At 40.0% G+C, this 21,864-nt stretch overlaps 1 protein-coding gene across 5 annotated transcripts; it reads right to left on the reverse strand.

Moving 5' to 3' along the window:
• Nucleotides 1-124: 124 nt before the first annotated feature.
• Nucleotides 125-21,461, reverse strand: LOC146580439 (uncharacterized). 5 transcript variants are annotated; one of them, XM_085267199.1, is made up of 12 exons: nucleotides 20,646-21,461; nucleotides 20,314-20,381; nucleotides 6,922-8,372; nucleotides 5,400-5,605; nucleotides 4,146-4,354; nucleotides 3,755-3,915; nucleotides 3,442-3,545; nucleotides 3,265-3,325; nucleotides 2,157-2,245; nucleotides 1,435-1,560; nucleotides 1,047-1,147; nucleotides 125-906 (listed from the first exon to the last, which is right to left on the reverse strand). In XM_085267199.1, the coding sequence occupies exons 3-12, from the start codon at nucleotides 8,342-8,344 to the stop codon at nucleotides 378-380; spliced, it is 3,009 nt and encodes a 1,002-aa protein (XP_085123325.1). In that variant the 5' UTR covers nucleotides 8,345-8,372; nucleotides 20,314-20,381; nucleotides 20,646-21,461; the 3' UTR covers nucleotides 125-377. The 5 variants fall into 5 exon arrangements, with proteins under 5 accessions (XP_085123325.1, XP_085123322.1, XP_085123323.1 ...); XM_085267196.1 differs by having other exon boundaries at nucleotides 5,358-5,605; nucleotides 20,646-21,459; XM_085267197.1 differs by having other exon boundaries at nucleotides 5,358-5,605; nucleotides 20,314-21,459.
• Nucleotides 21,462-21,864: the final 403 nt, after the last annotated feature.

Here is a 21,864-nt window from a genome sequence, read left to right on the forward strand (position 1 = left end):
AGTCAATCAGCAGAAAGGTGGTCTCGAGAGAGGCGCCAAGGAGCTTAACAACTGACTGTACCAATATAAGACAAACCGTTGTAGAATAAAAGAATAAAAATTTACACCTAAAAAAAAGGTTTCATTTATTCCATTTAAACAAATACAGAATGATTAAAAAACAATCCTCAATTTAAACATTTATTCAAACATCAAATGCTTATCAAACAATTAAATATGTAACACCTTTAAGTACAGGATTTACAGCAAAAATGTATCTTTTGATAATGTTTCATAAAAGCACTTAAGTTTGAATAAAACACGAGTTTGAACTTAAACACAAAGTTTGAATACGTTTCAGACTTTAGTGGTGGTAATGCTTGTGGGATAGTTGACCACTACTGCCAGTTAGTTGTCTGTTTCCCCCCCACTGTCTCAGCTCCAACATCCTCCTTACCCCCTGTGTTGCAGTAGAAGGCACTTTGGTCTGGAGGATGTCCGAAGGAGCCCCATGACTGATGGAAGGGTAAGACAGTGGTGGGCTCGCTTTGATTTGAGTCTCTGCCATCAATACTGGCGATCCCATGAGAGTCTGGAGGAGCAATGCTGCTATAAGATACAACCGTGCTGGGATCTAGGACGTTAGCGTTGCTGGGAACGCCGGGGTTGTTATTGGTCACAGAATTGTGGACGCTGTCTACAATACTGTTGCTGCTCGTTCCGGCAAAATCAGAGGAGGTAAATGCTGGAGCCGGAGCTTGGGCTGGGAGCAGATTACTAGCTGGGGTGGGCATGAGGTTGGTGGGACGACTGAGGGCCAGACGCTGGGTGAGGAGCTGGTGCTGCAGCCGCCTGTCGGTCCAGTCCTCCTGAGGCTGGCGATGGATCTTCATGTGAGCGTTACGGGACTTGATTTTGTAGAACATTCTGGAGCAAACAAGGAGGGGAGGGAACGACGGAATTTAAAAGAATGCTTGACAATGAAAACCATCTGTTTGTTTGCCCTGATGCCAAACACAGAAAAAAGTTTGTTGCAAGCTTCCTTTCTTATGACTGGTGCTACTTACTTGCCACACAACTTGCAGGGAAAGAAGCTAGCCAATGGGGTCACAGGAACAGCCCCCTCCAGAGCAAACTGTTTGTCCACTGGCTGACACATGGGCGTCACCTAAAGTAACAGGAGCACTTAAGAGTTAGCGTTCTCTGATTTGTGAGCTCCATTTATGTGACGCATTTAATGTTAGACGACACGAATAGTCCAAATACCCTGTATCCTATTAGCTTCTAATCTGTAATATCATGAGAACAGACAAACCACCACAGGAACTAACAACAGGGAGAAAGAAAGCTGGACACGGGGCATTCAAATGCAAAAGAAATAAACAGAACATGTTGACAAAAGGGGGAAAAAAATGCAATTTTAAGTTCCTCGTGGCTTCTTTTAATGTTTCTTACACTTTTCTGCTGATCCAGCTCTACATCTCGTCGCTCGTCCTCCTCCTTTTGTTTCTTCTGCTTGTCCTGCAGCTTTTTGCTCAGGTAGTAAAACTCGACACATTGACACACTGTCTTAGTCCTCACCTGAAACACACACACACACATACCAATCTCGATTTATTGCCACATAACATATGTCTTACACCGTGACACAGGAATATAAAATCAGTCTATGCTTCTGCTGTAAATATGGCTAAAAAGGCCCTATGAACTGACATGTGTCAGGAAGCAAAAAATCACCTGACACATTCAGATATTTCTTCCAGACTTTTCGTGTGCAAACTGCTGCTCTTGTGAATCGAGTTGCAACATGTACTTGGCTCGCTGATGGCTCGGGCGGTGAAGCCACTGCCCTTTGTGTATGAACAGCAAGGTTAGTAATTTGATCCTTGAAGTGCCAAAAGGCCCTTTGGGGAAGACGATGCAGTCCAGTAATATGCGTGGTGAGACACCAAAAACTGAACAGGTTTAGGCAAGAAGAAGAAGAAAATTGCATCTGAGGAACATACTGTTTCACCCTGAAGTAACCAGCAGAATACTTGTGGTGCTGATGTTCTGTTTTTCATTCTATGCGCTGATTTGACCCACAAATAATTATTTTTATCTCAGTAAACTGCTGGCTGATTATGGTGCCGTGTGTCATCGTGTTGCACAAACAACAACCATTTGTTGTGTTTTACCATTTTCTGTATGAGTGAAAAGTCTTTTCCATAAGTCCCGAGAGCGTCACTGAAGAGAGTCTTTTCAGTATCTGTCCAAAGATCACAGCCTACGCACAACAAGGGAGTGGGAAGGGACAAAAGGTGCATGAGAAATCAAAGGAAACACTACAGGGTCACAGTAACATATTAAGCAATGCTACCACATGTAGTAACTTGACAGTGAAAGACAAATAGATGAACAATAAATCTGCAGTCTGTCTCTGTGAACAGTACTGCCTGCATTTACAGGAACACATGGGTACTACCATGCAAAACAATGTCCATTCTGTACTTTACATGGTTCTTAGTGGATTTAAAAGCACCAGGCAAGGGGGAGGGGCTGTGGTATGTGATTGAGGTAGAGAGAAGTCTAAGCTGCTACAATGCCTTCATTGTACGCACAGTGAGAATTGTTCCGCCTTTGCTGTCTCACATTGCTTAGTGTTTCAGAGAAACACAAGAGGTAAATGCCTACGATCACAACATGTTTTAGCTAGTTTTGCTTCACCGCTTTTTGCTGTTACCTTGTTATTTAGATAGTTAGTTAGAAAAACTGTATCCCATCTGAACACAGACCCATGTCCAGATCATGTGACTTCTTTTAATCTTCTGATATAGATGGCTATAGACACATTAACCCCTCCAATCAAACCCCTACAAGTAATACCACTATTGGACTTTGCTGTTGCAAAGACAATTTTTGTTTTCCTCAGAGGCAAGCATTCACCAACAAGAACATTTTTATATGCATAACAGCAAAACAATAATATTTTTAATAATAATAGTAATGATCATCGTCATCATCGTCAAGTAAAAAGTTGGGTTGGAGTAGTGGTGGACAGAATAAAAAGTCATGCAACATGACTTTATGGAGATCCAATTAAAATGTCCATAGTTTTATGCCAGCATGATACTAACATATCATTTTCATAAAACCAAAAACTATTGTTTTTAATGTTACAAGTAGGTATGCTTAGTCCATGTAAATGGTATTTTTTTCTGAGAAACGACTGTTTTCTGGGTAACTAGACACTGTCAATCCAAAGAGTCATGTAAGCAGGTGAGTTAAACTGAGGTCAAAGGTTACCAGAGTAATGGTAGTCTCCTGCTGGTGACGGCTGTGAGAACAACAGCATCTCCAGTGTTGCCTGCATAGGAGGGAGTGGCGGAAGATGGAGAGAACAAAAAATGAGGGATGCAACATTGCCAAGAAAGAAAGAAAGAAAAAAGAAAAGGATAAAGAAAAGGAAGAAAGACTTCCTACCATTGTGTCTCCCTGGCAAGAGTGCAGACAGTGCAGAGCCAGCTCGGAGTTACTGCCTCCCCCTGGTAGGCAGCTGGAACTGCACATGGACAGCAGCTTCTCCACTGAGCACAGATAAACCCAGTAAATTTTAATCAGTTCAGTACCAGTTCATTTTAGAGACACTTTATTATTTTGCTCACTTATATCAACTTGTTTTGAGTTCAGCCCTGACATTTTAGCTTCCCTAAAATGTTGAAAGTCCTTGAATTCCACAAAATTTTAAAGTGCAGTCACTGTCCTGAGCTGGACTGTATTTTTGTGTGCTGCTTACCTTGACCTGGTAAGTCACCAGTTTCTTCTTTCTTGTCCAATGGTTTCCAGAGTAACTGTTCCGTAAGGGACTCTTCGTCTGGTGACCGCAGCCCTGACTGTTTGCCATCGGCTAAGCATGGAGGAAGATTAGCCTGGAAATCTGGACCCACATTGACAAATCTGGAAGCAGGGGAACAAAAAGAGAAACAAACGGAGCGCAAATATGAAAACAGACATAAAAGACAACCATATAAACTTTAAGGTACCTAAATATATATCCGTTGATGTGTTAATGCTTTCTCATTAACAAAACATCTGTAGCTCTGATTCTCTATAACTATTATCCTAGCCAGCAGTACAGTAACAACTGTTGTGTTGCTGCCACTAGTCTTCTGATATTTAGCACTTACCGAAACACGCTGCACTCCTCTTCGCCCTCTTCTTCACACACTGTTCCTTCCTCTCTGTGATAGAGACCTGAAATGGAGGAGAAGAGCCCAGTTCCTCTGCGGGCAGGATTGAGGAGCGGATAAGGAGTGTAACAAATCCTCTTCAGTCCTCTGCAGGAGCGAAGCAGGCTGGGGAAAGGCTTTCCAGTGTAGACTGGCTTGTCTTGTTGCTTTGAGAACAAAAGGAAAAAAATGAGACTGATATCCTTGATGATATAAGGCACGATAATCTAACATTTTGGGGCGAGACTTTAGAAACATCTGCACAGTGGTCTAAGTGTAAGAGCTGACGGGATCAGAGATACTTCTGTGCTACAAATACAGAGAAAAGGCCAACATCAAATTTATAACATGCATGCTGAATGATCACGTGTGTTCTCATGTACGCCGAGACAAATATGAAGGGTGCCCGAGCAACAGCCTACTCTAACTTAAAGCGAACAACAGGCCTATCACCATTTCCATGTCTGTCTCGTTTACACAGTTTATCTACTCAACATGTCTAAAAATAAAAAGCTGTGGTTTTAGAAGCAGTAATGCAGTTGGAGCTAACGTAATTTCTTGACAAAGAAGCATTTAGGCATCCGCCCACTTTGACTGCGACGCCTCTCCAGCTGTAGCAAGTCTCGCCTGCCTCCTCGCTAACTGATCTCCTGAGTTTGGGCCATGGAAGAGTAACGCTGAGAAAATGTGTCAATTAAAACACAGCAGCATGCCACGGCTTATATTTTTATTACATGTGTTTTCTTTTAGTTTCACATCTTCATTGAGACATGAAGTTTGCGTCTGTACTACTTCTGTAGTGGATAGGTAGTTTTGTGCCTCAATACTCTAACATAGAGAACAATATCAAGGCTCAAAATTGATCTTGTAAAATTTTGCATGCAAAGATGTTCTCAAGTATGATTTAGCAACATATATAAAATTATATATTCTAATGTAGGTTATCCATCATCTGAGGTTTTATCTTTTATGCAATCCTACAACCTGAGAACCTGATTAGTCTTAATGCAGACCAAAGCTGGACCTCACAGTCCTGGATATGTGAAGACAAAGCTGATATTGCTTTTGTTGTCTGAAACCCAGCAAACTGAACGAAACAATTTCCCTGAGTATCAATGCATAAGTTTAAAACGTCTCTAATTATTTCACGTACTGGTAAGTGTGCTATACCTGCAGATTTGACTGGTTTAGACTGGCGGGTCCATTCCTTACTTTCTGGGTGAGAACATGAGGAGACGTCTTTTCTGATGTCTCGTGATGTTCCCCAGACGGATGATGGGGATGAGAGGGAAGATGGAAAGGGGAATTGGGGGATGGACCACTGGAGGAGCATAGGGCTCTGGATTGGTGAAGGGATAAACGATGGGAAGAGGGCGTAAGCAGGGTTGATTCAGGAGACTGAAGAATGTCGCGTGCGGCTAGAAAAACATAATCGGGAGGAAGAAATTAGTAAAGGGAGTGCAGTGGGTGTGCACGCAAATAATGAGGCTGCCAGGGCTTTATTATTTACTGATTTGTCTGACTGTCTAATTCCAAGGCAAGCAGACACACAAACAAAATCATCAAAAAGTCATTATATCTGTGCACCAACAAAAGCGAGAAAAAAGTGAGAAAGTCACACTAAAGTCTCTCTGTTACGCAGAAAAACAACGATCGAGTTTCAAGAAAAACCCGCATTTTCGCTCTGCTCATTTTTGACGAGCATGTTTTCAAATGTATGTATGAAATGCATCTATTACGAATGGTTCTGGTTGTGAAAATGTGAAAAGTGAAACCCTGATTTGCATAAGGGAAATGGGAAACTTAACACGCACACCTACAAAAACCCACATGTCCCGTAAATTTACATGTGGGCATTAACCTGTGGTTTTTGATAAGTGGGGAAAATAAAGGTAATTAAAGGGGACACAACATGGGAAGAAGGTAAAAAAAACAAAATCGCTGTTTACTTAGACTCAGGCAATTTTTCTTTGTGTTTCTAAAAATACACCACCTTCCACAACACAAGTCTGAACATAATATGAAGCCAGATTAAAAGTTGGTCTTTGTTTGTTCATTTCATTGTCATATTAGACTCAAACGTATTGACTAAGGGGATTTTGTTTATCATTTATCAATTAGTAAATCAGTACTACAGTAATACTGTCAGCAGCCTGCCAGTTCTTGGGAAAAGGATGCTTTATAAAACAGGCTGTGAATGTGTACAGCTTATTTTAAATAGAAACCTTACAGACTTGAATACAAGTGGAAAATTAATTTAAAGTAAATTCTCCTAAAAATTCAGTCAGTTCTACTGAAAAATGTAATTTAAAAAAGCTTCTTTTAAATATATGTGCTGTAAAATTTCATATTAGTGTAAAACTAGTATTTAAAGTCAAAGCTAATAGTAGTTTTTTTCCTAAAACTGTATGTTTATGTATGCAAATTAGACACTATCTTATTTAATATGCATTAATTTGCATAAATATCCAAAAGTACAAATGTTAAAAAATTATGTGTATTTGATATTTTATTTTAGTCTGAAAGTTAAAGAAGTGAAATAAAACAAAATCTTAAAAATTGACCTCTACAGGGGAAAAAACCTGATTCTTTTTTCTCAAACAGTCAAATAAACTATAATAAAAATCCCCCTCTTACCCTGCGGGTGGTCTTTATCCTTCAAGCTTGAAATATATTCTTCTGGATTCTTACTTCATTATTTCATTAAAAAAAAAAAAAAAACGCTATACGATACCTGTCATGTTGCCATAGTCGTCACCATGGGAGGCTCTTACGTTGCATTCAATGTTGCCGGGGTCACCAGATGACTGTGGAAAGCTGTGCGACAGCAGTGGAAGCTTCCATATCATCCCAGAAGAGTGGACAGAAGGTGCGGATGAGATGCGGGAGGCAAAAAACTGGAGCATACTAAGTGATTCTCCCTGAGAGACTGAATGTCCGGTGCCCCCGTATCCACTGGGCGAGTCCATTTTGGAGGGCGAGTGGGGTGGAGGAGGTAAAGGTGTGGGAGGAGGGCTAAGAACAGAAGGCATGAAGTGAGAGGATGTGGGAGGAGAGGGGAAAGATGGAAGAGAGGAGGGGTGAGCAGGGGAAGAAGAAGAAGAGGAAGAGGGAGGCAGATAGGAGTCTGAGTCAAAAGCACAGCTTTGCCTTGACTTGACCAGTCCTGGGGTTTCACCTCTCCCTACTCCAAATTCCCAGATTTGTCCAGAGGGATCTCCACCGGGTATCACAGGAAATCTTCTCTTTCGCTGGGAGAGAAAGGCCTCAGAGAAGGAATCCAGTTTCTGAGTGTATGTCCTGCTGTTCATGCCGATAAGCGATCTCTGCGGGAGGGCCCCTGAGGCCAGCGCGTGGTTGACCGCTGATGCTCTCCACCTCGCCTCTCCCTGACTTGAGGGAGAGACATTAAGCCAATGTCCCTCAGCCTCTGCTGGCTGAAACTGAACCTCACCTGAGCCACAACTGGGCCCATAATTGTCGTCTCTCCCTAAATAATTATCACTTGTTCTTGCGTCCATCATACAATAATCTACGCTGCTGTCATTAAAGCTGACTGTACCAGTTCTGTTGCAAGACGGAGTTTGTTTAGGAAAGTGGCTAACGTTACCCTCCCTGTTGTAAACCACAGTGTCACTTTTAGGCTCACTCTTTACGTGAGCATAATTATTATAGGGTGCTCTGACTCTACGCCTCGCTCCTTCCTCACTCGGACAGTTTATCGTGTAAAAAACATCATTTGTGTTACTGTAACAATCACCTTTCCCATCTGTGGTGCTTTCACAACTATCCTTATCCTCCCAAGCTTCCTTTTTGCCATACCAAGAGTCGTCAAAATGGCTGCCTAAGGCACCGTCTCCATCAAGGTGGCCAAAACTAGCATCTCCATCCAAACTGCTGGCACTCGTGCTTAGGAACACTCTGTCCCCCCCAGTACTCGTCTTCCTCGTCACAGAGGAGGCGTTTGATGTCAGGAACGAAGCAGTGGATTCTTCCCCTCTACACTCGTACTGCTCCAGAGGATCCTGGCCAGGCTGAGATGACAGATATCCCGCTTCAGAGCCTTGGCAGTTGGCAAAGGTGAGAGAAAACGATGGACGGTGGCGGTGGTGGTTGAGGTTGGAGAAAGACTGGGTGGACGATGAACGATCCTCCATAATGGGCCTCTGGATTTTGCTAGAGTGCCTGAAGGTAACAAAAACAGAGTTTAAGTATGAAAACATAAATTTGATAAACAAGTATCCAATTAGCCGTCTGTGCAAAGTAGATGACTTGTGTGGTGATAACTAACCTATAGGAAAGATCAGTTGTGCCATGTATTGTTATGCTTTCTATCTTTGCCGACATCAAAATCTGAGCTAGCTAAAAGCCACATGTGTTCTTGTTACAATCAAAACAACCAAGCAAGCAGCACTAACATAGCAGGGTCATTCAAACAGGCCTACAGACTCACACATGCATCAACTTAGTAACCACAGCATCAAGCTAGCAACATGTTATTTAACTTTATTTTTAAATGGCCTGATGATTTCTTACTCTACTGTTTCTAAAACAAAGCATCGTGAATCAGCCAACGGTAGTCTCACGCCGTGACACAAACTGCTGCAGTTCTTAACTATTAGAGACGTCTTTTAAATGTCCATTTTCATTTTTCTAATCATTCACATTCCTGTTGAGCATTTACACTAACACAGTTTTGCACCTTATTTAATCAGATCATCAATGAGATAGTAAATGTCCGCAACATAGTCTAAAGAAAAATGCACGAACGCTGCACGAAAACCAGAGAAGTGACTGAAGAGAAAGTCATTTTCCTACCAGTCGGTGCTCTGTAGAAAAGAAAAATTAATACGCTCCTTCAGTTTCATGACAGTCACTTTTCTTTCTGATACTGTGATTGACATTATACTGTTCAAGTACAGATATTTACATTGGATTAAATCTTTAAGTCTTCATTGGTTTTTCTTCTTTCTTTCTTGAAACCACACTCTGCTCTAAATAGGACACTGAGTGAGTCAGACAGAGAAAGAACCAAGTAAGATGAGATGAAGCGACAAATACACTGTATACGTATTGAGGTTTTTTTTCTTTTCTTTTTTTTTTTTACCAGTCTTTGGCGCTTAATTTCCTTTTCACAGAAGTTTGTCTTCTGTTGTTCATTTTTTCGGATTCTTATTGTTCTTCTTACTGCTGTCATCATTCGTTCTGCCTCTCCACCGTCTCGACTGCTCGTCTAATTATTTCCCCTTTCAGATTTTCGACCTCTCACACAGTCCTTCCTACTACCTCTCTCTCTCCCCTTACTGTGCATCCTTTGACAGTACACACATACATTAACGCATGCACGCACACACTGTCTGTCACACTTGAAGCAAAATGGACAGCTCTTATAGTCTGTCTTTTTCACAGCGATACACTCATTTACAGACTTACTTACTCACTGAAAACAGATGTACACACACGCACTCGCGCACACACTCTGCCTTTCACACTCACACACACTTGCAGGTGTCAAAGAGGACCAGCGGGGTAGTGATGTTGCCTCGCTGCCTTTTCGTCGTCGTGGTAACCACATCCTGAGGAAACAAACGCTGACGGATCTCCCTCCTTTCAGCTATCTTTATCTCTCTGCCCCCCTCCTCCATCTCTCTGTGTCTCTTTCCGCCTCTTCGCCTGGCCTTATCTCTTTTGTTTCTCTTTTCTCACTGAGCGCCCAACTTTGTTGTCTCTCATGCCGTCTTTCTTCTTTCGCCACCTTTTTTTTAATCTCTGCCTCTTCTTTTCTTTCTATCCCTTCATTTGTTGTCAGCTTTTTAGTTTATGCTGGGGGGTTTTTGAGGGGGGAGGTGTGTTCAAAAGCAGTTCATCACAGACTCTGGAGTAATAACAGTTTTTAATGTTATATACATATAGCTATATGTTTGCTACATGGGCTCTATTTCTACGGCTCAGTAACCAACTCTGACCATGTAACAAGTGCTAAAAGTACTTGTGTTTCTTTCCGGTACACATGGTGTGGTTCAGTATATATGGATGTACATGCATTGTCTAGCTACAGTACACTTTATGTGTGTGTGTGCGTGTGATATAGAAGGAGTGCATGTGCAGAGGCGGTAGCATACATGTTTACCAGATCAAGATTCTCCGGCTGAGTCAGCTGACAGGAAGTGAGAAAGAATGAAACAGGAAGGAAGACGGCGACAAACGATGAGGTTCAGGGAACCCTCTAAACACTGCAGCCCCACCCACTTACCCACCCACTCACCAGCCACACACACACACACACACACACATACATAGTATGCACCTTTAACTGCTAATCTGTCATTTTCTGCCTTTGTTATGTCATGTAGTCACCTTAAAACACCAACTCACGACCTCAGACACAACCACCGGCAGGTCCACAATTCTGTGAGCTGCAACGTTTGCCACAAAGACGCACACACACACGGTCATATTAACACACACGAGACCATGAGGGACTCGAGTCCCTAAATATATTACAGTGAAATTAAAATGAGCCTTCTGCATCACCGCCAAGGATCTAAATATACTATGTGGTTAACTGACTGGCAGTGCTAAGGTATAAAATACTTTGTGGTTGGTATAAAAAACATAAGGGTTGGAAGTATGAGCAGTTAAAAACAACAAGACAAAAAAGTAGTGAACTAATATATATTTACACATGTAGTATAAGTATATAAGATCTGTACAGTGTATACAGTCAGCAGTCACATGTATATACAATTATATACAGCTCATAAAACTGGAACCAGCTGTACACATATAACCTGTGCCAATGTGCTCTCTTACTTTAAATATCTGTGTAAACATTAAACTCATGCATATTTTTCAGGTGCATGAGTTTCTTTCTACATATTAAATGAACAAAAACAAAGTTGAACAAACTGAGCATTATCAAAGTATCCTAGACAGTTAAATTGGGATGCCTGTTTGATTAATAGCCACACTAGCCGGGACATTTACTGTCCAACTGCTCACATTTGGAAATATTTCAAGTCCAGTCCTTAGAGAGGTGGGTGACTTTGTAATAAATGAAGAATTGTTATAAGTATTGAATGATCCAATAATCCAGCAACAATCAAAATCAGTATCTGAGTGTGTAGGTGGTCATGTTAATGCTGAGGTCACTTGTACACTGCGATTACACACTGGAAACCTCAGTATTAACATGCATAATAGATAATGCAGTAACTACTCAACTGTCTGACAGATCAACCTCAACATTAGCATATATGTTAAATGCCCATATTTTATTTCTATAAATTACAAGGTGTTCTTTCAAGGCTTCGTGGTGGCCAGAGTGAAACATTTCATCAGATTTTAAACACTCGATTTTAAATACGACACACGCTGTCTGTTCTCTAACAGTGCTGAGAGATTGCTGTCCCTATTTGTTTTTATCTTTTATCTTTTTCAATGTTTGTCTTTGACGCCTTTCAAATACCAAAAGACCAAATGCAGTACAGTGAACTGGTAACTGGCACGGAGAGTCTTCTCCTCCAGAGTTTACTTGTAAAGATGAACTTGAATCACCACAGTGGGTTTCTCAGGCTCTTTATCTCTAACCTAACATTACTACTTTGATGATCATGCCAACATAAAATTATAGTTGTATGGAATCATGTATTTCAATATTAAAAAGGGCAGTAAACTAAAAGCTTTATTATTACTGTTATTATTACAATTTAAAATTGTTCTTCACCTCACTAACGTATTACGTTCAGGGCTTAAAAACCTCAACTGCTCTAAAGACCCTTTAATTACAGAGATTTCTTATGTTGTGTCTGAATCTGATGCAAACGAGTGTTTGCATAAATAAATTCACCTTGAGAAAACAGCCGGATTTTAAAAAAAAAAGTGTGAATGAAAGAATGTGAAAGGATAAAAGGGGAGTGCGGAGGAGGATGTACGGGGGAGACGTTTCTCTAGTTTTCTCTTGAATTCACCCTGAAAACCTGCGGGAGCAGAGGAGGGGGAAAGAGTCGAGCACTTCTGGACTTTTTTTTTCTCGTGTTTTCTCTCCGAGTCGTATCTCTGTCTGTCTTCCGTCACTTATAAAAAAAAAAAGAGCGATGACTAGCGGGAAGAGAGGAACGTAATGGATTAGAGAACTTGAAACAAACACGAAGCAGACAATTTCACAAAAAAATAAATGCCGTTTGAACAGCGCCTCTCACTAACCTTGTCGATCTTCTGTGTTACTACGACAAAATCTAACATCGCCTAAAAAGTCATACAGTGTATATAATGAAACTGCTACCAAACTGCTCAGCATACAACTAGCAGGTGAGACAGATTGTTTTTCAAAACAGGAACGCGTTCCTTTATTAAAGTATATAATAAGATGCGCAGAGAGCGTCTCGGAATAACCAGAAGATATTTTCTGTACAGAAAGTGTAAGTCGAGAGCTTCCCTTTCATTAACAATTTAGAAACACACCGCATCGACAACAATGTCAAACCTACATTAGACTCTTATAACAAAAAGCTGAAGTGTTGACAGAAAGTTGTTATTTTTAAAGTATTAGTTGCACACTTAAGAACCAGCGCAGTGACGCTCTATCTTTGGGGTCCTAACCAGTGATTTATATGTGCAACTATGTTTATTCTCACAATACGAATGCAGAAACACCAGACGTCTACAGCTTTGGTTGAAATGTAAAGCGAGTGGAAGGAAAGTTCTAAAACCACTACACTGAAAACTGATGTATTTCATGCAAAAACCTCTAAGGCTGGAAATATGGCATATTTTCCTCTTCGTGTGTTAGTCATTCCCCAAACTAGGGGAAAAAAAGAAGCTTATTACTTAAAAACAAGATCACAGGGCAGAAGAGAAAATGTTCAGAGACCCCGCTTCGTGCAAATGTACTCGAGGTGCTACAGACCTCTTTCATGTAAAATTTGTGATTCTTCGTCTTCTTCACAAGTTAACGACTTAAAAGAAAGCGCAAAAGGTTTTAGCCTGGTATAAAAGTGACAAGTTATTTTCATTTAAAAACGTTTAAATGAAAATATTTTTTATTAATGGAGAGCTCTAATAAACTAACACTGCCTAAAACTGTTGAGAAATCTCCCATTAGATTGTTTCGGCCTTTCAGAAGCTGCAGAAGTCATGAAACCTGTTTGAATATGATGAAAGATTTTTCAAACCGTCGAGTTTTCTGCTGCATGATGTTTTATGTACATAGGTGCAGGCAGACGACAACGTTACGGTCATGCTCGCTGAAGGCCGAGCTGGTGAATAGATATTTAAATGTGGAGCTTTAATTTGATCCAAATAATATAATCATTTAAAGTCTTATCCCCATGCATGGATATTGGATAAAATCTCCAATAAGAAGCCATTTAGTAACACAAGCTGCAACTTCTGTTAACACCTTGGCTTTCTGGGCCAGTAATCAGTGGTATTTACTACTTTTGCCACACAAGTCCTCAGTATTCTCGAGTTGAACTACATCCAGCTTCAGCAAGGAGCTCAGCTGCATACCTGTAAAGTTTAGTAACTTCATTTTGCACTGCTGTGACACTATATCGTTGACAAAATATCAATATCAAGATGCACAGACACCTGCGAAAGTACTCACAAGCGGCTTTGTGGTAGTTCCTGTTACAGACGATGTCTCCGGGACTACATGACACACACACACACACACGAGTCACCGGGTAAAAAAATGAGACCAGCTACACTATCATAGCTAGTAACAATCATGACTCAAACCTATTTAGCACACAGCTGCAAAGCTCTCCGTTTTAAATTACATCCATTTGCATGAAGGTCACAGGGGTCAACTGATGCTGTAGCAGAAGAATCGACGTAATGCAGAACATACAAGAATTTATCCCCTTAACTTCTAACTTAAGTAGTGAAAGCAAACAGTTTCACAGTCGCAGACAGTGTTTCTTGACAGGCTTGGATTAACTGTGGATTGCATGTCTCATCATGGCCATCTTACATCATCAAATAACCTGCTTACCTACCATAGTCAATCAAAATAATAAAGTCTGAAAACAGTTGTGCAAGGAAGCGACCTGTTTCACAAGCCTTGTTATTCCTGCTAAGTACATGGCATTTAAAATCAAATACTTAAAGTGAAATAAGGAATCTTTAGTTTTGTTCTTGGATATTCGAGTCTCACACCGCTGGTTTCACAAGCCTAACCGTGACAAGCTGTGTGGGAAATTTCATTAAAAGTCAAAGATCTTTGATCGATGAAGCCTCTACAGCTCCATCAAGATTTGGGCCAGAGAGATCGACGCGTCATCGGCCAATGGATGCTCCGTAGGTAAGTATTCAATTTCTAACCTCTCTTAATGTTGTCGCCCTTTAACGTGAACTTGTCAGCCGGTTTGTAAGCTTTCAGGTGCAGTGGAGACCGATTTGTTACAGCTATAGGTAGGCAGGCCAAAAAGCATAAATTCAAATGTGGACCAAATCAAAATTTGCAATAGGCCAGATCTAGACCGGAAGCCATAGTCTTCACATATGCACATTTTAAAAAATGTGTTTTTTTTTATTTAATTTTTTTATTTTTATATGTACAGCTTTACAAATGTACTGTCAATTTTAAAAAGCTGGAATCTGTGGATAGTCGATTCTCGGGAAAATCTGGAAAACCAGTAACGCTGAAGTCGCACAACAACCGCTGAAAATGTGAAGGTCAAGTAGGGACGCTGTCCAAATTATTATTATTTTTTTCTTCTTTCTTCTCAAATGTACCCCCCAGCCGAACATTGCTGTTGACCGTGCGGACTGCAGGACACGGGACCACCCATCAACAGCTGTAAATTCACCAGAGCTATTCTCAAATCGGAGCCATTAGATACCGCACGGGTTTTGCAGCTGAATGTCCGATCGTTCAACGCAGGCGGAACATTTTGCAATTCTCTAGAAAAGTTTGTGTGTGAAAACGGCTTCAGTTTCCTAATCGCAGGTAATAGCGAGAGCTGAAACACTAAACCAAAAAGAAAGACAAAACTGACACTTTTACATCGGCTAACCGAACTCGTACATTACCAGTGACTCAACATTAATCTTACTGAACCCCCACAAACAAAATTGCAACTTTACCAAATCTGATGCGACTGAAATATATACCTCGGAGAAATGGGTGTAGGTTGCATTTTAATATCCAGTATAGCCCAGTTCCTATAAACTACCCTTCAGGATAGGGCGGAAAGCTGTCACAGAGCTCTGAAGATATCAAACTCATAATGGGCTTTGATTTGCAGTTCTAGAAATGCTTAATAAAATGTCCTTAATTTACCCGTGCTAAATCTACTATTATCATTAAGATAACCTAGTATAACTAAGCTTTCATTAAAGAAAGTGGTACTATGTAACAATATTAAAAGATTTTTTTTTAAACAATCACAATAAAACAAATTACACTGACATTATCATCAGTTTTCTATGTAATATATTACACTATAACCTAGTGGACAAAGAATTTTAAAACTTTTCTGTGACACAGTTAAGAGGAAACAAATTACAGCTCATAAGGATTTTTAAAAGGTGTTAAGAGTATCATGTCATCCACTACTTAAAAAGCTGCCCTTATGTACTAAAGGATATGAGTGCAACCACACAGTACCTCCGATGAGAAGAACTGTAGATGATTATCAGCTAGGCCACTGGAAACTGGTCACAAGCAGTGGTTAGGCAGTAACTGGTGCATTCATATTAGATAGCATCAACTATGAGAGAGTAAAAGCACCTTGTGCTTGCATCTACCTATGTTCTCTCTGCTGCTAATTGTATTGATGTGTTTCTTTGTTCTTAAATGATGAATTTATTTGTTTGTTATCCTCATTGTGCACCTCTTTAGCATTCCTAACACCTGTTTTACGCTACACAGTGACTTTGATGTCTGTATGAATACAATAACACCCAAGAAACAGCAGCAGAGCAAAAAACACAGCTCTAAATGAGAGAGAAATATTTGGGCGCCCAGAATCTTTCACGTCTTATTCTTTTGTTTTTTTACGAAATTAATGCAAAAAATTTAGAATTTTTCGCAACAAATTGTAAGAAAATACTCAAGGTGAAAACAAGTCTCTCCAAATGGGCCACATTCACATTATTTTCTAGTATAAAACAAAATAATGAATTGTAGTATTCGCCACCTTTATCGTAATTCCTGCAGCAGGTTTGCAGCTAAAGAAGAATGAATCTGGTAGCTGGACTGATACAAACGTATCGTGTTTTCACCCATATAAATTCACATATCACATTAATCTGTGCCTTTAAGCGCTTTTTAACTATGAGTACTCGCAATCGAAGTTTAGGGTTCTATATCTTGCAAATTTCAGGGTTTGAACTGGAGAAGTCAGCGATTGACCCACAAAGCTTCTGATCAGCAGATGACCCAGCCCACCCTGAGTCACAGCAATTTACAAATACGTTACTTTGAACAAAGTACCAATCAGGATATGGAAATGTGAAAATGGGTGATGATTATCAGACTCCGTAAAATCAACTGTTAGGGCGAAGTGCAAATCTTCCGTAGGCCAAGTTATCCTGCGAGGCAGACTGTAAGAGAGGCCACCGCAACAACTGAGAGGGAGATACAGGTTTCCATGGTTGAGAAGGGAGACACTGTACTTACAAAAACTGCCTTCCGGATGCTTCACCTGCCACAGCTTTATGGCAAAGTGAAAACCGCTGTCGAAAAAAACATCACATGGCAGGTAAGAACACGTGTGGGAAATAAAGTGAAAGAAAATTCAGTCACTGAACCAAATTTGGGCTTTTTGGTTGTTCGACTAAAATCTACGGCAGACGCACTAAAAACACGCAACACGCTCCTACCCGGAGTTGTGCAGCAGCAGCGTGGTGCTTCAGGAAGGTGACTCTGCAGCAAGTATTGGAAAGCGTTTGATACTTGAAGGGGAAATCGACAAAGCAAAAAAACCCTACGCTCCCTGATTTAAAAAGTCAGTGTCAAGAGTAAGTGGAGGGCAGAGGCCAAGACTGAGCATATCTAAAATGTGCTGCAAGATTGAATGTCAGTGTTCACTCACAGGCCCGACATGAGCTCTTTTTGCAAAGCCGACTGGGGTAAGAATGCATCGAAATGCTTAAAGTTGACAGAGTACGATAAGACTTTAAAGTCTGCGACTTTACTGCATTTAAACGCGGCGGCGGTGTATTCTTGCGCAATAATTTCGTTTTGTCTTTTACTTCACTCGGTAGCTTTGAATACCTACCGTGGCCTGAACTTATATGAACAAATGATAGAATTTTTCTGGAAATCGTCCTTGCCTTTTACACCTTATGTCTGTGGGTGAAAGTAGCATGTACTGCAGCTTCTTTGGCTTCCTCATTTCACCTCCTCTTCTAGAAAGAGTGTAAAAGGCCAGAGTAATGTTAATTAAGTCATTTAAAGATAATAACTTTACTTAATTGTGGTTTCTCAACTACGGGTTTTAAAGCCGAGCATTTAAAAAAGTTCTGTATATATGTTTTTTAATCATTGCCACAGGCGCTGAAGCCTTACTTCCTAACTTTAAAAAAAACAACACAAGAGGCAGTTGTTGCCCCCGTTCTGTCTGCAGATGTCAAAGAAGGTCACAAAAGCGGAGGAAGACAAAAATAGCAACAACAAGGAAAACTCTTCATCTAAAGTTTGGTCCACCTCATTTAAATCAACTGGGAGACGATTAACATCGCCGAAATATTCTTAAAACAGAAAAGTACAGAATCCAAAACTTCCAACACCTCGATGTTAACGGCTTCAACAAATATCGTCGAAACATTAAAAGCTGACTAAGAGCCGTTTCACACCGTTACCCCACAATGCCACATTCAATAAATACTTCATAATACACGCAGCTGTTTGTCTGGCTAATACCTACACTACAACAACTTTATATGTAACTGGTCAGCGATAAGCAGAGGCCCAGATTTCATCTTAACAATGTTCACAATGAACAAAGTCAAGCTTGTGGTTTTAAGCCTCTCTCTATAAGAGCATGTTTGGTGTAAACACCAACATGTTGTGGCTAACAACACTGAAATGCTACAAGTAATGTTGAGACTTAGCAGTGTGCAGTTTGTCACTTGAAAAATATAAAAAGAAAAAAAATAAAAGAAGAAAAGAATTTTCTAGTTACTTTTTCAGCTGCTCAAAACATTTAATGCACGCAGAACCTACCAGTCAGACTTTCAGGAGATTAAGTGGAAGCATAAAAGTGATGCTTTTATTAAAACAGTCCAAGTAATGCGAAAGGAGGAGACGCGCCTGCATATTTAGGTCATTACTCAAAGTTTAAGAGCTGTACAAACATATTATGAATCACTTCTAATACTGACTTGCAGCTTTTATAATGTATAAAATGCATATTCCTGCGAATATATATCCTATTCTTCATGGATAAATGTTGTATGTTTGAATTTAGACTGAACTAGATTAGACATAATCTACAAATATCTAATCGTTTAAAAAAAAAAAGAAAAAAAAGTCCACCTTGAATTTAAATTTTGCTGAATTTAAATTAACTGGTAAATGATGATAGCTAAGACTGGACAGGACAGGTGTGTTTCATTTCTGTGTGAGTATGCTAACTGTGCTAATGCTGGGACCCAGGGTTTTACCGTTAAATCTTCTCTAAATGTATTCTGAAAAACAGTCCTGCCCCACAGTGCTTTGTTTAAAGAAACAAAAACACTGAAATTAGAACAAAAACCGTCTTTTTACCTGTTAAGTTGTCATCACGAGGAGAGCTGTCCCAGTGGCAGTGAAATGCATGTGTGTATGGTCTGCTGGTAGGTAGACATGTGTGTGAGAAAAGGGGTGGAGAGTGACACGGTGAGCGAGAGAAACGTAGTTTCACCAAAGATGATCGGCCTGTCGCTCTTTCAGTCTTTGATCAACCTTGTCATAACGCCACCGTGCGTGTATGTGTGTGTGTGTATGTGTGCATGCATTTCTGTGTGTGTGTGTATTACGAGCTGTGTCATAGTGATGCTGGAAAGAGAAGAAAAAACACCCCGGCGTGTGGCTTTAACCTCACACACACACACATACATATACATGCATACATATGCACACTTTCAGTTTGAGTGGGTGTTTTTTCTCCTCTCTCATCCCTCATTTTTTCTTATGGTCTTCTTTTGGTCTGTTTGTTTTTAAAGGGCCACACACCCAAACACACACACCCTAAAACACAAGCAGGACCCCAGAGAAACCCAAATGCACTGAATAATCAGCTTTTAAATACTGCAGTCTGGTAGAGAGTCCAGGTCCGATCTGTGTATGGTCAAAGTATTTGCCATTACAACAGAATATATGGTGTTTCTCTTGTTTTCTCAGACAAGGAAGTTAAAATCAATGTTGGTGTGGTGTTCAGTTTAAGTGAAAGGGAAAGTTAAATACATTAGAGGAAACATGCTTGTTTGTTCTCTTGCCATCAGTTAACTGAGAAGATCACAACAACTCTCATACATTTATGATGAATGGGCCATCTGCAGCCAGCAGTGAGTGAGTACGGGAACACGGAGCAGCAGCTAGATCTTAGGGAACTAAATTCTACTTATTGGCGCCTCTAAAGCTAACAACGTAAATAAAAGTGCTTTAATAAATACACAAAATTGATTTGCAGGTGAACCTAGTAGTGCAATTATAGCTTGGCTAATAAACTTTACTTCTGTGAAACTGATTTGAAACAATTGAAGCCTGGAATCAGTAATGTTGCTCATAAATGGCAATTTAATTATGAACTTATTATGTAATTTTGCCTTATTACAAGCATTTTGAAAAAGGCGAATCATCTTTCTGTCATTAATAGGATAAAATATCAGCTAAAAAAAAACTAATAAAGCTTGGATTGACATTCAAAACCCGCCTAAATATGTTCATATCGCCATAAGATAAATTAGACCGTGATGATGCAGCATTTTAATTAGCTAAGGTGCTGCAAGCTAGTTTGTTACCTCGGCAATAAGTCAAGCTAGCATTTTATTTATTTATTTTTTCGGACCTATTTGTTGTTTGTATTAAAGTTCTCTGTCTCACAACAAAAAAGGGTGAACACACATTTCTTTAAGAAGTTTTTACCAATTCCAAGAGAAATGTATATTTAGATATTTTTTGACTTGAACGTACCTTGTTCGGGCTTCAAGGCCGCACAGTGGGGAACGGTGTTAGCAGGAGAGGTAGGGCTGGCATAAAATCTGACTCAGAGAAGAAAAAAGACAAGAAAGGGAAAGGATAAAAAACAGTGAATAGGAGAGAAACTCAGAGTATTTATTAATGGAAAAAAAATGTTCTGTGTGAGCTTTGTTAGCTTAACAGAGATTTTTAACTTTTGTTTTAAGCTTAAGTTAACTTGAAGTTATTTAGCTTCTGGCTTTAGCTTCTGGCTTGCTGTAGAAATAGGTTTGGTATCAGTGTTTTTATCTGTTTATCTAAATAAAGACAATGCACAACACACTCACCGGCCACTTCGTTATGTACAATTCCTCCTTAAAAAATAAATCTTATCAGCCACTCACACCAAGTGCAGTTATGCCCGCAGACACGTTCAAGACACGTTCAAGCTGAGAAAAGTGATTTAATGACTTTAAATGTGATGTAGTTATTGGTGCAAGACAGGTTGATCTGAGTATTTCAGAAACTGCTGATGTACTGGGATTTTCCCACACAACCATCTCTAGGGTTTACAGAGGATGCGCTAAAAAAAAAAAAAGAGAAAATATCAATGAGCGGCAGTTCTCTGGGTGAGACTATCTGGTTGATGTCAGAGGTCAGAGGAGAATAGCCAAATTGCTTTGAGGTGACATGAAGGCAACAATCCTTACAGAAGGGCATCTCTGGTCAAGCAGCACATAAAGCTAACGGGCTACAGCAGCGGAAGACCACACCACGTGACACTCCTGTAACTGGATCCAGTAGAGCATCTTTTGGTGGAACGGGAGTTGAGTATCATGGATGTACAACAGACAAATCTCAGAGGGAATTTTGCAGCACCCTTTTTAATCTGTGACATGAAGAATTAAAACAAGTCTGAAGGTAAATAGGCGTCCAACCCCTCCTACCGAACTCTACTAACTAATCAAATGGCTGGTGAGTGGATGTTTTTGTACTTTACTAAGCGTTATTTTTCACACACTGTATCTATAGCTACCATAAATAAATTAAGACTTCACTTCTCCAGGGTGAATAGTACCAAATATTTATAAAGTGTTAACAAATGCATTAAACTATGTAACAAGTTTACTGTATTCTAATAAAATTCTTGCTCCTATACTAATATATGGTGATATGGTGACCTGGCTCACTGTAAGTATGGAGTGAAAGTGATTACAACAGCAGTGTGAAACTTGTGGCCAGAGGGCCAGAACTACCTGCCAAAAGATCATATTCAGCTCACTGGATGGCTTTAAAAAATGCTGTCCAGGCTCATTAATACCAGTTAAAACCTTTGGAAAATTACTACTATTTTTAGGTCAGAATAAGATGAATCATAAAGGTGTGAAATACCAGTATTCTTTATCTACAAAATCTATAGGTGTGACGGTTCTGCATCTTTCCACTGTGACCTGTGATGCGTATGTGTTGATGGTAGAATCAGTGTGTTGAAAATCAGTTTAAAACCCTGAAGATATCTTCAGTGATCATTAAATGAGAGGCAGTGGATCATTTCATAAATGGTCA

This window comes from Mchenga conophoros, linkage group LG3, assembly GCF_057382185.1.
Source record: "Mchenga conophoros isolate Kocher_MC1m ecotype Shallow Benthic linkage group LG3, M_conophoros_male_GT1.1, whole genome shotgun sequence".
Classification (NCBI taxonomy): Eukaryota; Metazoa; Chordata; class Actinopteri; order Cichliformes; family Cichlidae; genus Mchenga; species Mchenga conophoros.

Coding starts and splice junctions, on each gene's coding strand:
- LOC146580439 (XM_085267200.1), bottom strand. CDS start 9,347: ATGAACAACAGAAGACAAACTTCTGTGAAAAGGAAATTAAGCGCCAAA. Junction 4,355..5,357: donor TAAACCAGTCAAATCTGCAG/GTATAGCACACT, acceptor TTGTTCTCAAAG/CAACAAGACAAGCCAGTCTA. Junction 1,561..2,156: donor TTTCACTCATACAGAAAATG/GTAAAACACAAC, acceptor TGTGTGTTTCAG/GTGAGGACTAAGACAGTGTG.